The 16,624-nt window shown below is 37.5% G+C and overlaps 1 protein-coding gene across 1 annotated transcript in view; it reads left to right on the forward strand.

The window, feature by feature from the left end:
• Window positions 1-16,624, forward strand: part of rab13 (RAB13, member RAS oncogene family) — an 89,905-nt gene that overhangs the window by 62,737 nt on the left and 10,544 nt on the right. Inside the window, exons 4-5 of the mRNA XM_039767921.1 lie at window positions 1,792-1,869; window positions 9,945-10,034. Of these exons, the coding sequence (XP_039623855.1) occupies window positions 1,792-1,869; window positions 9,945-10,034 (168 nt within the window). The remainder of the gene's footprint in view (window positions 1-1,791; window positions 1,870-9,944; window positions 10,035-16,624) is intronic.

The following is a 16,624-nucleotide window of genomic DNA, read 5'->3' on the forward strand; positions in this document are numbered from 1 at the left end:
CCATTTCAATTCAAAAGAATGCGTTTTCGTTTAAAATTGTATTTTGAAATAACAATCAACAAAAGCCAAGTCACTAGAAAAAGCAGGAATTATTTATTCATGTTCAGTTTTATAAATCATGTTGAAGAGTGAGCAGTCAATGACCTAATAATAATATTACTTATTTTTTAACTGATACCTTTATCATACGTGATTTTCTTTTTTTCTCTTCGAATTGGAGCATAAGCAAGTGAAGTGATTTGCTCATAGTCACACAGTGACAGTAGCAGAATTGGAACCCACAACCTCAGGGTTTGAAGTCCAAAGTCTTACCAAAATGCCACACTCCCTGCTAATAATATTAGCCCTTGGTAAATAACTTACTACTGGTAATATTGTATACAGAAGAGCTTGAATTACACAGTACTTCGGATACAACCGATTAACCGACAGCACTATAGCTGAGGCCCATTGTCTTACAAAACTTTCAGGGCGAAGCTGGGTAACACAGTTGGCCTTAAAATAATCTGCTAGTTCATTTCCTAATCTTTCTATAATGTCCTATTAAAAGAATTTAATTTGAAAGAACCGTACATGCTTCATTACATATTGTACATACTTGAGTTTCTAAAAGCAGTGTTTATTTTTTTCAAGTCTTGGTACCTTCTTAAAACACATACAGCTAATAGCAATTACTAACATTTCTTTCATTCTTTTTTGTTCAAATGTTGTTATTCCTTTTCATTACTACAAAATGACTTCATGTTAGGTATAACAAATATGCTACACATGTGGTGTAGTGGATGTTCATTATTTGTAAATATAAAACAAAATATGGATGAAATTACTTTTATAATGTTTAATGTTTCCAATAATATGGATTTTGATTAAAACTGATACCTTGCAAATTTTATTTTGCATTAGTTAAATGTTTAAAATATACCATAAGAAAATTTTGGCACAGGGCATCTGTTGTCAGTGAATTAAATCCCAATCCAATAATATCCAAAGCCAGGTAATCACGTAGAGTCCCAAAGCTGTCAGATTTCAGTTTAGACTTTAATTAAAGATAATAAATATCCATGTTCTATCTTCAGAGAGAGCCACTGTTCCTGAGTACAAGGACATTATGCTAATGGACAACACCTAATGGCATTTTGCCACCTTTGTGTGATTGCCCTTCAGTCGTGCCCATTTCTCATTAATTTCTGTCCATCCATACCCCTTATTCATTATGATAATGATTAGCACCTCTTGACATTTTGCAAGTTTTGTCTGGTCTGTTTTTCAACCACACCTTCCTATTGCTATTCCTTCACCCAGTCTTTGGCATCAGCTGTTAGGGTGTCATTTTACCTTGGTGGAGTGGTTACATATTTCAGGGTTTCAATCATATTGGTGAGATTACAATATACTTTAAAAATAATAATGTCTTATAAGGTACAGAATCGCATAATTAAATGTGTGTAATCATATAGATTCTAATTTCCATGGATAATGTATTCTAATTGTCCAGTGTGATTTTATATAAAAGTATCCAGTTAATATTTATGTAGATATATTTACATACTGTATGTAAATATTTTGTGAAAGATGCATCAACATCTTTAATTAGAAAAAAGCTTGTACCAGGTGTGCCTCTTTTGGTATGTCCTAGTGTTTTTTTAGCATTACATTTGATAATATCTGAAAAAAGTTCATGATTGGAGCTTTCCTTTTTATTGATCCATCAAAGGCACTATTTGAAAATACTGACTTATTTTCACTACTTAAGCCATTCTACTAATTAAAACTTCTTTCACTGTTTTTCAGGGTATTATTCTGGTTTATGACATTACAGATGAAAAGTCCTTTGAAAATATTCAGAACTGGATGAAGAGTATTAAAGAGGTTAGCCATTAAAAACAGAAAAGCAAGTAGTTCTGTTTAGCCACATTTGTGTGTAGATCATTTCATGTCTATAACCCAAAGAGTTTGAAGCAGCTCATTTTTCATTAATTTTTTTTTTCAACGTGTCTTCTGTAGTGGACTGTAACTCTTTTGTCTTTGTGATGTCCTAGTTTCATGGATACCTGCTTTTCTAGACTTTCTAGTTTCATACCATCAATTTGAAATAAATTATTGTGAGACTTCAGTAAATTACTGATATCAGTAGACATCTATAGTTTCTTATTTGAAAATGAAAAGATTGCTTTCATAGGCACACAGTTCGCACATTTTTTGAGGAATTTACTTATGATGATTGTATACTCATCCAGATCTTGTAAGGAATTTCTAAACACATCTCAACTTACAGAATCAAACAATCATACAGTTTTTCCTCTACCACTTTAGTGCAGCCCTAGTTCACTTTCATTGCAGGCTCCTCAGTTTCTGTTTGTAAGCTGGAAGCAGCAGTACTGATTGGTGACCTGAATGGGTGACGGTAAGTCTTTTACTAGGGTGTTGTAGTGATCCAGAGTATTGCCACACCTGGTGAGTCAAGTGACATTCTGATGAGATCAAACCTGCCCTGAAGTATTTATTATGCATAGCCAGATCTTTTCGGTAGGCACACAGTTGCCAAAATAGTATTTAATATACAGTAGAACAGTACATTCACTACAGTGAGTGTAGAAATCTTGCAGTATGCTGTATTCATACAGCCAGTAAGTTGCTTCTGTGCTTTGATTGACTAGAAGTACAATTGTGTGCATTTTGTGTTATTTTCTTTTTGTTTATACAAGGAAATAAATAGTAAAATCCAGATCAGATCTAGCAGTGTTCCATGAAGTGGAGCCTTGCTTTAATGGTGAAACAGTAGTGATCCAAGACATTACAGTATTTCCTTTGGCAGATAAAAATGTCTGTTTAATATACAGTACTGAGCAATATACCACATAAAAAAACTTATTAAGGTCTGCAATCCTAAACTATGCTGAAGGTAACTTTTAGTGGCATATTTACAAAAGATGCTTTCACATTATTTAGGACCACTGTATACAGCTAGTGTATCATAACATACACCACCACTGTAGGTGTGATATATTCCAAGGTTAGCTACATATAGTTTGGAAGGGACTTGTTCATCCACACACAAGAAACTGTTGCTTATTTATCTTATGCCACTTCCATTATGTTTGCTGGCTGAATCAGAAGTTTGATATAGATATATATATTTTTGTACACATGTGTATTTTTGATGTGCTAGGCATGTTTCTGTGAAACAAAGCACACAGCTCTCTTTGGTATCCCATTGTATTTTTTTCCTCCATCATTGTAGGTTACCTATTTAATCTTGCTGGGCATCATTATTGGTCAAGTGATCATCAAGAGAAATCCAATTTTGGCACTATATCTCAGCAAACATTTTTTTCAGAGATTCTCTTTTAACTAACAAGATACTGGGCAGTAACAGTTTATGTTTACAGAGCCATAAAATTTCTCTTTGAGCTCTTCCTCTTATTTGTTGGAAAGTGGACATTTGATTCTCTTGTTAAGATCTGCAACAAATTCTAAGTCTCTTTGTCTTAATTTAATTAGGTATTAGCATATCATGTTATTGTGTGAAAATTGGGTTTTTCTGCTTGCATCTAGTAATATTTAACTGCCCTGAGATGGAGATGTTTAGATGTTAACCAAAACCAAACCTTATACAGTACAGGTTACACGCTTTCTTCCAGTTTTGGTAAACTACAGTACTAACTTTCCAAATAATGTAGATGCAAAGTTAAGAAAATAACCATACATGTATTATATAAACAAATAGCACTGAAAAAATGCAAAAAGAAAGAAATTTTAATAACAGTAGTGCACTATATGGGTATTTACCAAAAAAGTTCAAAAGATTTTTAATTATTTAATGAACGTAACCAAACACACATGCTTATATTTCAATTATATGTTGATGCAGTTTGTCTAAGCTGAGAAAGCAAACAAATAAATGTTAATCTTGAATGAATGAGCCATGCTATTACAACTAAGGGAAACAAGTCTGGCCTTATAAGTTAGAGCTGGTCTCTGCTCTACAACTTCCAATAATTTTCTTGGACATTCACTGCTGACCTAATTGGACAACACTGTTCTAAAGGAAAATCTTCATGTTGGCTCCCTTGCTGTGGCTTTCTTAGTTGATGAAATACAAGTATCGAATTGGTAAAAACAAACGCTGCTTTAAACCCATAGCTTCTTTCTCTCTCTGTCACTTCAAAAAGGTGTACCAAGTATTGTTGACAGTGTATCAGATATTGTTGCTGACCATGGAAGCTAAGACTGAATGTTGGAAGGAAGCTGAGACTGATGTGCTTAAAGTCATCTTTACATGTGAAGTGTAAAAAGTGTTATGTATTATTTCTGTGTGAGAGTTAATTAAAATATATCTTTTGTTCTTAAAAAAATGTAGTTTGGTTGCCACTAAGGAGTCAGGATGTGGGAAGTATTTTTTTTCACTTGAACAGAAGCAAAGATAGCTGAGTGTTTGAACAAGGTACTTGTAGATTTTGTCGGGTGTAGAGCAGAGAAAGCAGTCGCAGAAGCCAGCTAGTCAGTGAGTAAATAACCAGTGCCGTAGTCAGGATAGCTAAGAGTAATTGCAATTTCTTTTTAGGTAGAGATTAGGTAAAAACAGAATACTTAGATAGAACAGTACATGCTGCAGCAGTCATACCAGAATGTGTTAGCAGTCGTAGAGAGCTAGGGCATAAGTGTCCAATAATGAAGAAGAAGAAAGCTTTTGGCAACGTGTAGGTGGTGGGATTGAAAGTAAATACATAAATGCACAGGGCTCTGTGATTGGTAAACATTCATTCTAGTGAGGGAACTAGAACACGACAAGCAGTGGCAGACACTGGCAAATAAATAAGTACAAATATAAGCAGTGTAGTGACAAATAGTACTTGGCAAGTACATTTTCTTATCAAGAAAGAATTAGCATGTAAAAAAGGTTTACTTGATAAAAACATTCTTAGCACTTATATCAGGGAAATGTTAGGGCTAGTAAGAAGGTGACAGGTTAAGTGTTCATTAATATGAAGGGTCTCAATTGTGCAGCCAGAGGTACAGAGCTTGAATGTAAGCAAGTAATAAAAGCAGTTAGGGAAGAATGCAGAGGAAAATAAAGTTTACTAACTTTAAAAAAGGCACACAGCAGGCATTCGAGGGGATGAGGGTGTTAGTATTGCAGGAGCTTAAGGGGCTAACAAGTGTTAAATAACTTCCATTGTTCTTTAACCTGATATTACTTTTTTAATTTGAATAATTTAGGTTAAATAATGTAAATTTAATAATAAGGGATGAGTAGTTATGTAATACAAATCCAAATTTTAAAAATGAGACCAGTACAGTCCTGTTTGATGTTGGAATTTTTGGAGGGTGCCTTTAATGAATGAGACAGTTTCCCTTCCAGGCTCTGTCTTCAGGGCCAAGCTCAGGGTCACTGAACCAGAGGAGGTGGCTAACCTGCATTGTACTAGAGAACTGGCAGCGCTAGACCAGGTGTTCTTTATGGAGAATGTGTGCAACCCTAAGGTGATGTGGGAGGAAACTCCAGACCAGAGAGACAGACAGACAGACAGACAGACAGAGAGAGAGAGATAGTTGGGTCACAGTTACACAAAGGTGCAAGGTAAATTGTGCAAACTGTCTGGAGCATCAGCCCCACAACTGGAAGTGTTCAGACTATTGTCAGCACCTTGCAGAGCTAGACTGTAATTCTAAAATTTCTGACACCCCAACAGGTCACCTGTAAACAAACCCCAGAAAGAGAGAGTTTATAACAGCGGGGTACTCAAAACCATTAGACTAACTTAAGGCAGTATGTTGCCTTCTGGGTGTATTCCCTGGAATAGTGGATAGGCTCTTTTCACATCATTTAACAGTATCTCCATTCACATCTTCTTTTGCTTTCCCTTTGGAATCATCCCCTACACCTCCATGTTGGTAAATCTTTTTACCCACTTTTTCTCTTATCATTTCTTCCACATATTCATTTCTACTACAGCACCTATATGCTCCACATCAAGGGTTTCTCATAACTTGATCTTCATCATGCTTTCACTCTGTGATACTCCACACATCCATTCAATCATTCTTGTCTGTATTGTTTCCACTTTTTCTTTATATTGTGATGTGTAGGTCACATACTTGCACAAGACAGGAGTGGGACTAGGTTCCAGAGAAAATCACCTTTATTGTTGGGAAGGCATGAACATCTTTGAAGCATTTTTCAAACGGGAGCTGTCCCTTAAGCACACACAGCACACAAGCAGTGGTGGTGAAGGCCATCCAACATTAGCTTCCTTCTCGGATTAAAAGAACAGATAGCCATCCTGCACAAGAGAAAAGAGAGAAAGAGAGCAAGGCCAGGTCATTGGCTTGTTTTAAATGTTCCCCACATCAACCATCAGGCAATAGACACATTACTTTGTGAGCGTGAAAACTTGCAGTTCGGGCAACCACCCCTGCATGTTTAAACAGAGTTTCAGCACCGTTGGGGGGTTGTTAAGCACCCATTATGGGGTAATAGAACCTCACACCCCACCTCAGCTTTGGTGTGAACTAAGCGACAGTCCCAACCAGGCTCGGCCAGACCAAGAGGACATCCATGTTGATGTGTGCAGAACTGGGACAATGGTAAAGATCAAAATCAATGGCTGCAAGGTAATAAACTACCATACTTACTTTTGGGAAGTGGATCGACAATGTCTAATCCAACTGTTATGAAAGGGACGTCCAAAATAGGCATCGGTGAAAGGGGAGCCCTAGCGGGTGTATGAGTAGAAACAATTTGACAGTCAGAGCAAGACTTACAAAACTGCTCCACATCTCTGCCTATATTCAGCCAATAAAAACATTTCGAAATACGATCCCTTGTCTTCTCCATGCTGAGTTGGCCCTCCAAGGCATGTGTGTGAGCAATTTTCAATACCATCTCTCTTTGAGCACTCGGAACTACCAACTGCTCAATCAGCCTGTCCCCAATCAGCCTGCAATCAGAAAGTTTTGAAACTAGGACCCTCCCACTCTTCATTTTAACAATTCTCTGCAATGTGTGTGTGCTCAAATGCAAACTCTAAGCTCTAAGCTGCTGCGGCTCATTGCAAGCATGCGAACTCTGTGAAACAGCAATGCCGCCCTCCCTATCCAATGCTTCCCCAGAGCCAGAAACAGCATCCCTTTCTGAGGAGGTTGAAAGTACAAGCACCTTTTGCAAAGAACCTCCAACTGTCCCAGGAAGTCAGGTGAATGAGCATCCCCAATTTTCAAGCTGGCTTCTTGACTGACCTTGTCAGCAGCAAGCCCATTCTTTCTACTAAAGAAAGAGGTGCTTTGCAGGTGGCCAAGACCAGCGGGAATAGAAAATTCCTCTTGAAGAGTCCGACACAGCAGTTCAAACTTTAGAATTTTGTTCCGTTCTATTTCCGAGGGAGTAGTACAGTCTCATACTCCTTAATACTCATATGAACACATTGAATGTTTACATGTTTTGTGCTTCTGCAGGGTATCTGCCAGAGCAAGTCACATTGGATTACACAGAGGTCACTACCAGAGTCCAGAGTACATTTTTTTGCCTACTAGATGCTTTTATCCAAAGTGACTTACAAGAGCAGCTAACATAATTGAGTAACATCAGTCTGGGGTACAGTTTAGAAACTCGTATTGCAGGTATAGGTTACAAAATTGATTATCACAAGTAGTTATCACATAGTTATCTGAAGAGAGGAGTGATATGTCCCCACCTTTGGCTGATTAAACACCAAATGTGCCGCTCTATTTTCAATCATCTGCAGCAGGCTTTTGACAAATGCCTGGTACTCTTGCAAATTGGAAGCTGTTAGATATGGTCTGGTCTTGGAAGACCAAAAGACCATAGCAGCATGGTCCCTGAAGAACAGATGTTAGTGATAATGAACCAAGCTGAACAGGCAGGAGAGCTGGGATGACAGGAAGGTCTGTCTTTGCCAGGTTGAGCTTGAGATGGTGTTCCTTCATTCAGGTTGCAGTATCAGTGAGACAAGCAGAGATTCTAGCTGATACCAAATGACCCTCTTTAAAAAACAACAGGTATAGCTGTGTATCAACATTGCACGACTAGGAGAAACCATGGAACTGTATAATAGGATCCTGTGTGGAGGCGTATAGAGAGAACAGGAGAAGGCCCAGCGCCAATACTTTGGTCACCCTCATGCTTGCCAGGTGCACCCTTGACATCTTTCCACATAAAGACACATGGTAGGATCTGGCCAAAAAGTAAGATTCAGACCACCTGAGGTGATTCCAAGGTCAGAGAGGGTGGCAAGGAGGATCTGGTTGTTGACCGTGTTGAAGGCAGAAATGAGATCTAACAGGATGAGGATATATGACACATTGATAGTTCTAGCCAGCTATAACATGTTGACAATGGTAATTAGGGTCGTTTTGGTGGAATGGTGGAGTTCTTAAAACTCAGCTATTAGGACTTAGCAGCCTGTTCTGTTGAAGAAAGAAAAAGACCTGGTTAGAGACAGCATGTTTCAATGAATGTTTTAGATAAAATTACAGAGGAGAGATTCTTCTATAATTATTTACTTAAGATGGGTCAAGAGTGGGCAGCTTGAAAAGAGCAGTTATTAGGGCCTGTTTAAACAACATAGGAAAAGTCCCTGTGCTGAATGAGTACTGAGTTGACAATGTGTGTAACTGCAGAAATGTGTGAGACAAAGATAGAATAGGAGTACATGTGTGAGGATGGGGTCAAGTGGACAGCAAGCGGAACAATTAGAGAGGTGGATGGAAATGTCAGTGGTGGAAAGGGAGGAAAAAGAGGAGAATGTTGTGGTGTATTCAGGTGGGAGCAGACTAACCAGAGAGTGATGATAACTGACTTTTGATGACAGTCACTTTTTCCCTGAGAAACATCACCCTTCTCTTCCTGAAAAAAAGTCATCAACAATCAAGGCGGTTGAGGGCTGAGGAGAGATGTTGTTAATCCTGTTTTGAGAAAAACTTGCCTTAACATTGGTAGTAGTGGAATAAAAGGAAGAGAAAAGAGAGAGATGCTTAACCAAGTCAGCCTGGGCTTTTAAGTTTCTCCTTTTCCTTTCAGCTGTCCTAAGCTTGGTTTGTAGACCGTGTAGAGCTTAAGATAGTCATGGGCAGGAGGGTTTTTCACATGAAGTTCTAGAAGAAAGAGGACAGATGGCATCAAAACATAGTTTAGATGAGCATAGTGTGTCAGTTGCATCAGTGGTGTCAAGAAAGGTGAAGTTGTCTGAAGGATGCACAGAAGAGGAGACTAGTTAAAAGAAAAAAATGAGTGGGTAAGAGGCAGTGAATGTGACATCTGACAATGCTTGGCGTTTTCTTATAGATGGAGCAATCACATGACATGCATGATTTTTACTAATATTATTAAATTTCTGTCACATCAGTTTCTTTTTATGAGTTAATTTCTAAAACTTTCAGGCTTTCCTGGCATGTGTGTGCTGATCTATGCCAGAACACCAACGTCTGGCAGCTCCTAGCGAGTTAAGGCATCTCACAAGCTGTCAATGCTGGAGAAGTTAGGAATAGTTTCCTAAATTAGGAAAATTGATAAAATGCTTTTACTTCTGTTCCTAAGAGATGGTCCAAATTTGCATCATTCTGAGATTTTTGAGCCAGTTATGACCTACTCTGAAACACTTGATAAGCTGACTTATTTTTGGGATATATGGGTATGATTGTGTTTCTGATTGAACAGAGTTTCAAATCTCTTAATTTTATTTCACTCGGATGTATGTTTGATTGCTGTACTATAACACTTCCTTTGTAATGCATATTTATGGAACAAATAAAATATTATTTACAAAAAATAATTAAAGTAAACTATGTTTTATTTTTAACACATTCAGAGCAGAGCTTAGAGAAGTAATTATAAGTTCTTGAAATTTTATAACAAATTATATATAGAAATATTAAACAATTCTGTGGTGTGTGACATAATTTATGTTTTGCTTTTTTCCCCAAAGAATGCCTCTGCGGGTGTAAATCAGATGCTTTTGGGGAATAAATGTGATATTGAGAGCAGAAGAAAAGTTTCAAAGGAGGTAGGGGAAAAGGTAAGTAATTTAAAATACTTTATAAAATTATTGAGAATTTTACAATTAACCATCTCTTATCTCTGTTCCTAAGTGCTTGTTTAAAACATATTTTAAGTTTGCAGCAGCAGTGTACCCAAGTAATTCCCATAATTTTGAACACCTCTGTCTAGTCAGTTCTTAATCTTTAATTGCTTAAACTGAAAAGCTTTAAGCACTTCAGTCTTTCCTTATACAGTAATCCCTGCTCAATCGCGGGGGTTGCGTTCCAGACCCCCCCGCGATAGGTGAAAATCCGCGAAGTAGAAACCATATGTTTGTATGGTTATTTTTATATATTTTAAGCCCTTATAAACTCTCCCACACTGTTTATAAATATTCCCTGCACAGTTATACAGCATAATCCCTTTGTATTCTCTTAGATATTAGGTAGGATTCATTGAAATTATGTATGTAAACACACTGTTTATATAGAGTAAAACCTAAATATTATTTTAAAGATATCGAGTGTCTCCGATATCACATATGTTACAGCCATTACGATAGACAGGCCACCAGCAATAAATACGTACAATTCAAGAAAAATTGTATACAGTAAATGTGTGTACAGTGACACTAAACGTACGTACATGTACTAAGTACTGTAAGCAGAAAATTAATTATGGTTACTTACCAATAATGACACGTTGACTTGTTCGATAATGATGAGTTTAAATTTACTGCACAACAAAGGAGAGCGTTACAGCCCTTCTAAAGGAGCCACTTCAAGCAACTGTGTAGAACCGCCGTTATTCTTCTTCAATCCAAATCCCTAAGGCAGATTCCATCCAGACTACTGCCTTATTACATCCACTTACAACTCGTTTTGCACCCTGGTTAATAGGACACTGCGGCCTTACATCTTATATTCCTTTCCTACTTTTTAAATAGAATTGTAGCCTCAATGATGCTGTAATGCATCCTTCAGCGGTGTAGCTTTTGCCTTCCTTCAACAAATCCAAAACGTTTACCTTTTCGGCATTCGTTAACATCTTTTGTTGGCGTTTGGGCACAGACCCTGAAGCAGTAGCAGGAGCAGATCGTTTGGGAGCCTTAATGAAGGGCTTGACTATGCACAAAGATAAACACCACAGAGCACAAAAGTTAACTCTTTACACAGCGAAACACATTGATGCTGAATGAGCAAGACTAGACTTCCTGGTTAACACCGCATTCAGCACACAGGAACTTAACTGCTTGCTCTGATTGGTTAGCTTCTCAGCCCTCCGCCAATAGCGTCCCTTGTATGAAATCAACTGGGCAAACCAACTGAGGAAGCATGTGCAGGAAGTAAAAAGACCCATTGTCCGCAGAACATATTTAGTTATGCTTACATATAAAATCGGCGATAGAGTGAAGCCGCGAAAGTCGAAGCGCGATATAGCGAGGGATTACTGTAGCTCATACCCTACAGTCCTAGAAATAAGTCTAGTAGAACATATTTTACTTTATTTATTGTTATTATTTATTGTAAAGCACGTTGTCTACAACATCACTGATGTAGTTTTAAATGTGCTCTATAAATAAATTAACATTGACTTTATTAACCTTTACAGTTATTTCCTGAACTTTAATCTTTATCTGACACTTATCCGGCCAACTCTGAGTTCTGTAATTATTTTGATGATTCTAGGGTACCACAAGTATTTTCAAGACTAACCAATTTAACATGTTCTGCAAGTCTATGCAGTTTGTTGCCTGCATTCTTACCTCCATTTTAACTCGTTACCTCCTGTGTTTAATCCAAAAATCATTCTTCTGATCTAAAAGTGATGCCTATTTCAATAATAAATAGGAATTATAAAATATTTTTCCAAGGTTTTTATAACTTTTAGTGACTTTGACTTACAGGTGAGACAGCCATTTTCAGTGCTGATTCTGAAATTTTCCCATGGCTACTGTTTTTAAGGACAACCAGTTAAACAGGTTCAGCTTCTAGCTTTTAATTGAGGACTTACCCTTAAATAATTTTATCTTGTACAAATGGGAATTAGAGTTCTCTGCATTTAGCATGTATTGTTTTACTTATTTCTAGTATCTGCTTTCTTTTGAACACCAATATGTGATAAATGACTGAAAATTATCTACTTCTCTGTGAGATTAATTTTTCCATGCAAAAATGTATAAAGTAAATTTTACACCATGGAGTGTTCCTCAAAGGCAGACTGTTTTAGCTAGAAGAGCAAGTGTATTATAATTAAAGCAATGATTAGAAAATCAACAGCTGAAATTTCCCCAGGTTACACTATGAAAACTGAAACTATAAAACTTTCTATTTACAGAAGGTAACATAACATTCATAAAACCACTTAATCCAATAAAAAAAAAGTTCACCATTTTATTAGTATATACTGTATCTCATTCCTTTAATTGTATTCAAAGATTTTAGAAAGAAAATATAAACTATTATAAAAGTATAAAATATTTAATATATTTTTGCATTGCCCTGAATCATTATTCATTTTTAGTAACTAGAAAGAAAACTGTATACTATAAATCATGCTAACTTGTTCAGACATAGTTAAAATATAGCTGACATGGGAGGGAGGGTTATGGATGTAACCCATTGACTTCAGAGAACAGTGTAAATAAAGTTATTCCAGCATTCAGAAGCCCCATGTCAGGAGAGAACTATAAGAGTACTAGCCGAAGCCCGCCGTAGCATACGGCAGTGTAAGAATAGGAACGGAAAACGGTGAGAAAGGAATTCAGCATAACAAAGGGTTAGGAAACCACTGTCGCAGCATAACGAAAATAACAAGGAGTGAAACCAATGCCAATGGTCGAGAGAGTACCTTCCTGTAGCAGGCTACGGAAAACATAGACATATATAAATGGACGCCGCATTCACTGTTTTGCCCAGTCGACACGATAAGTCAGCGTGTCCGCTCTATTGCGAGTGGTAAAAGTGCCATTTAAACTAATACAGGAAGACATGGAAACCGGGTTTTCTGATGAAAAAACAATAACGTTTTAAACAATATCTATACTAATAAAAGGCAAAGCCCTCATTGACCGACTCACTGACTCATCACTAATTCTCCAACTTCCCGTGTAGGTAGAAGGCTGAAATTTGGCAGGCTCATTCCTTACAGCTTCCTTACAAAAGTTGGGCAGGTTTCATTTCGAAATTCTACACATAATGGTCATAACTAGAAGCTATTTTTCCCCATTTACTGTAATGGAGTTGAGCTCGAAAGCCGTGGGGGGCGGAGTTTCGTGTGACATCATCACGCCTCTCACGTAATCACGCATTACATAGAAAACCAGGAAGAGCTACAAAAAGTGCTGAAGAAAACATGCATTATATAATTAAGAAGGCAGCGAAACAATTAGAAGCAAGCGAGTGACATATAAAACCATATTCAGCAGCTCACGTGAACTGACGCAGTGCGCAGACAAAAACCAACAGTTCCAAAGAGTGCTGAACAAAACCAATTACACTGCTACGCTCAAATAGACAAACCACACGCCGTGGCTAATAGTAGAGCTTAGCCTTAGCGCCGGCGTCCGAGGTTCGATTCGAGAGGGATGCAGTAAGTATGCGCGCTTCTCGATTCATTTTACCTCGCATCCCCTTGGTTTGAGACGTATGAAAAAATATGCGGTTAACGCAGAAAGGCAGATCACCAATTGAAGCTTCATGAATAATGGATACTTTATTCACGATCAATGATTGTTTTGGTAAAGCCATACTCAGTGTATTCATTAGATGAACGGTAAAAAAGTAAGAGCAAGGGGAGGGTAACTTATTGAGGCACACAGGCAAAACCACAATAGCACGCGTGCTCGATGTACTGTAGTGCGCGTCATCTCGATCTAAATTGCACGATCACATTCAAAAAAATATTTCTTTTCAAGTTCTATTTAGTCCATATGTGTCAAACTCAAGGCCCACGGCCACATCCGCCCGCGTGTAATTATATTACAGCCCGCGAGATCATTTTATATACTGTATTATTGTTATTAATGGCCGGGGATATGAAGCGCTGGTAACACAATAAACTACAGATCCCATAATGCAGCGCTTCAGCTGCCTTGCCGAACACTTACCGCGTTAATCAAGTCTAGCTTATGATGCTGCAAGTTATTGCGAAGCTAGCCCACACGATGCCAAAGAGAAAAGGTGATTCTGAACATAGAGCCTTTAAAAACCGATGGGAGGCTGAGTATATGTTTACTGACATTGCCGGTAAACCCGTGTGTCTCATTTGTGTAGCTACTGTGGCTGTAATTACAGAGACAAAACATCAAGATAACCTGAAAGACCTGAATGCAATGCACAAGATACAGAAAGCAGAAGAGTTAAAGAAGAATCTGACACTTTAGCAGACGTTTTTACCTGCAAAATCACAAAGTGATTTCAAGTGAAGCTACTTTTATGGGAGACACAAATGCACCAGTGCAACTTGCCCCACTTTCCCTGTTGCCAAGTAATGTTGAACCAAGTCGGCACAACGGTGTTCCCAAATACGCACTTTGCTGATAAACTGAGCGCACTGAGTTCGCACGGCGCTTTGGTGACTTTGAAGAACAAAAAAAGAATTTTGAGTTGTTTCGCAACCCATTTGCCGTCGATGTGGAAACTGCACCTGTGCAGATTCAGATGGAGGTGATTGAGCTGCAGTGTAATGGCACACTGAAGGCAAAGTACGATACTGCATGGCCTGCACAGTTTATTCACTCCATTCCCGCACAAATGCTCCAGCTCCGTCTACATGCGGCTCGAACCTTGTGCATGTTTGGTACCACATATCTGTGTGAGAAGCTCTTCTCAGTCATGAAGACTAACAAAACAGCACACAGGAGTCGCCTCACTGATGAGCACCTGCAGTCCATCCTGAGAATCTCCACAACACAGAACCTCACACCAAACATAAACGAACTTGTTGCCAAAAAAAGATGCCAGGCGTCCAGCTCTGATAAAATGACATAAGAGCAAAGACAACTGAATGATTTGATTTGTTATTGCTGAAAAGAACAAATTTTATTTATATTTCCAGGTTTTGTTATGCACCATGTTCATATTTGAATTTGTATAATTTTGACAGGATATATTTTTATGGAGAGCAAAATCTTTTGGGATATTTAAAATTTAAGTTTATTTTTATATAAAATTACATAAGAGTAAAGAAATTTGAATGTTTGTTCTTTTAACGTTTACTTTATTTCTAACTTGTATAATTTAGACAGGATATATTTTTATGGAGAGCAAAATATTATAAGTTATTTAAGGTTTGAGTTGATTTATTCAGGAATAATATTCTGTCGACTAAATAAAAATTCCTTCTATTTAAAATTTAAATAGAACTTGAACAGAAACGATAGTTCATAATATCCACGCAGACTTGCGTAAGAGCGGAGTCATCCGTTTTAACAAGCAGCGAATTGCACTGATACTGAAATAGCCTGCCCATTTAATTATTATTTATGTATATATATATATATATATATATATATATATATATATATATATATATATATATATATATATATATATGTGTATGTGTGTGTGTATATGTAGATATATATGTGTGTATGTGTGTGTGTATATGTAGATATGTATGTGTGTGTATATGTAGATATATATGTGTGTGTGTGTGTATATGTAGATATGTAGATATGTATGTATATATATGTTTGTGTGTGTGTGTGTGTGTGTATATGTATATATGTAGATATGTATGTATGTATATATGTGTATATATGTATGTGTATATATATATATATATATGTATGTGTGTATATGTAGATATGTATATATATATATGTGGATGTATGTGTATATATGTATGTGTATATATGTTTATATATATGTATGTTTATATGTGTTTGTGTGTATATATATATATATACTGTATCTATACTAATAAAAGGCAAAGCCCTCACTCACTCACTCACTCACTGACTCACTAATTCTCCAACTTCCCGTGTAGGTAGAAGGCTGAAATTTGGCAGGCTCATTCCTTACAGCTTACTTACAAAAGTTGGACAGGTTTCATTTCGAAATTCTACGCCTAATGGTCATAACTGGAAGGTATTTTTCTCCATTAACTGTAATGGAGTAGAGCTGCAAAGACGTGGGGGGCGGAGTTTCGTGTGACATTATCACGCCTCCCACGTAATCACGTGAACTGACTGTCACGCAGTGCGTAGAAAACCAGGAAGACCTCCAAAAAGCGCTTAAGAAAACATGCATTATATAATTGAGAAGGCAGCGAAACAATAAGAAGCGAGCGAGTGGCATATACTACCATATTCATGAGTGCTGCTACCTCGGAAAGAAAGCAAGGTGTAAACCTAAACTTTAAATTAAGTTCATAGACAGGCTACTGCTGGCGTTTCACATGCCCACAGGTAATGCGGGATACAAGTTTAATGATAGGACGCAGGATATAAACGAGAGTTTTGATCACTTTGTAACTAAGTTAAAATTGTAGGTGAAGGGGTGTGCTTATGCAAATTCCGAGACTGTGTTTGTGGGGGATTGACAGTTAAGGCGGGTGGGGGAGTCACGTCATCATCTCCCCTCCCACCTCATTTCGCTCTGAGCTGAGCTCCGCGGCTAACGC

Source organism: Polypterus senegalus, chromosome 1 (genome assembly GCF_016835505.1).
Source record: "Polypterus senegalus isolate Bchr_013 chromosome 1, ASM1683550v1, whole genome shotgun sequence".
Classification (NCBI taxonomy): domain Eukaryota; kingdom Metazoa; phylum Chordata; class Cladistia; order Polypteriformes; family Polypteridae; genus Polypterus; species Polypterus senegalus.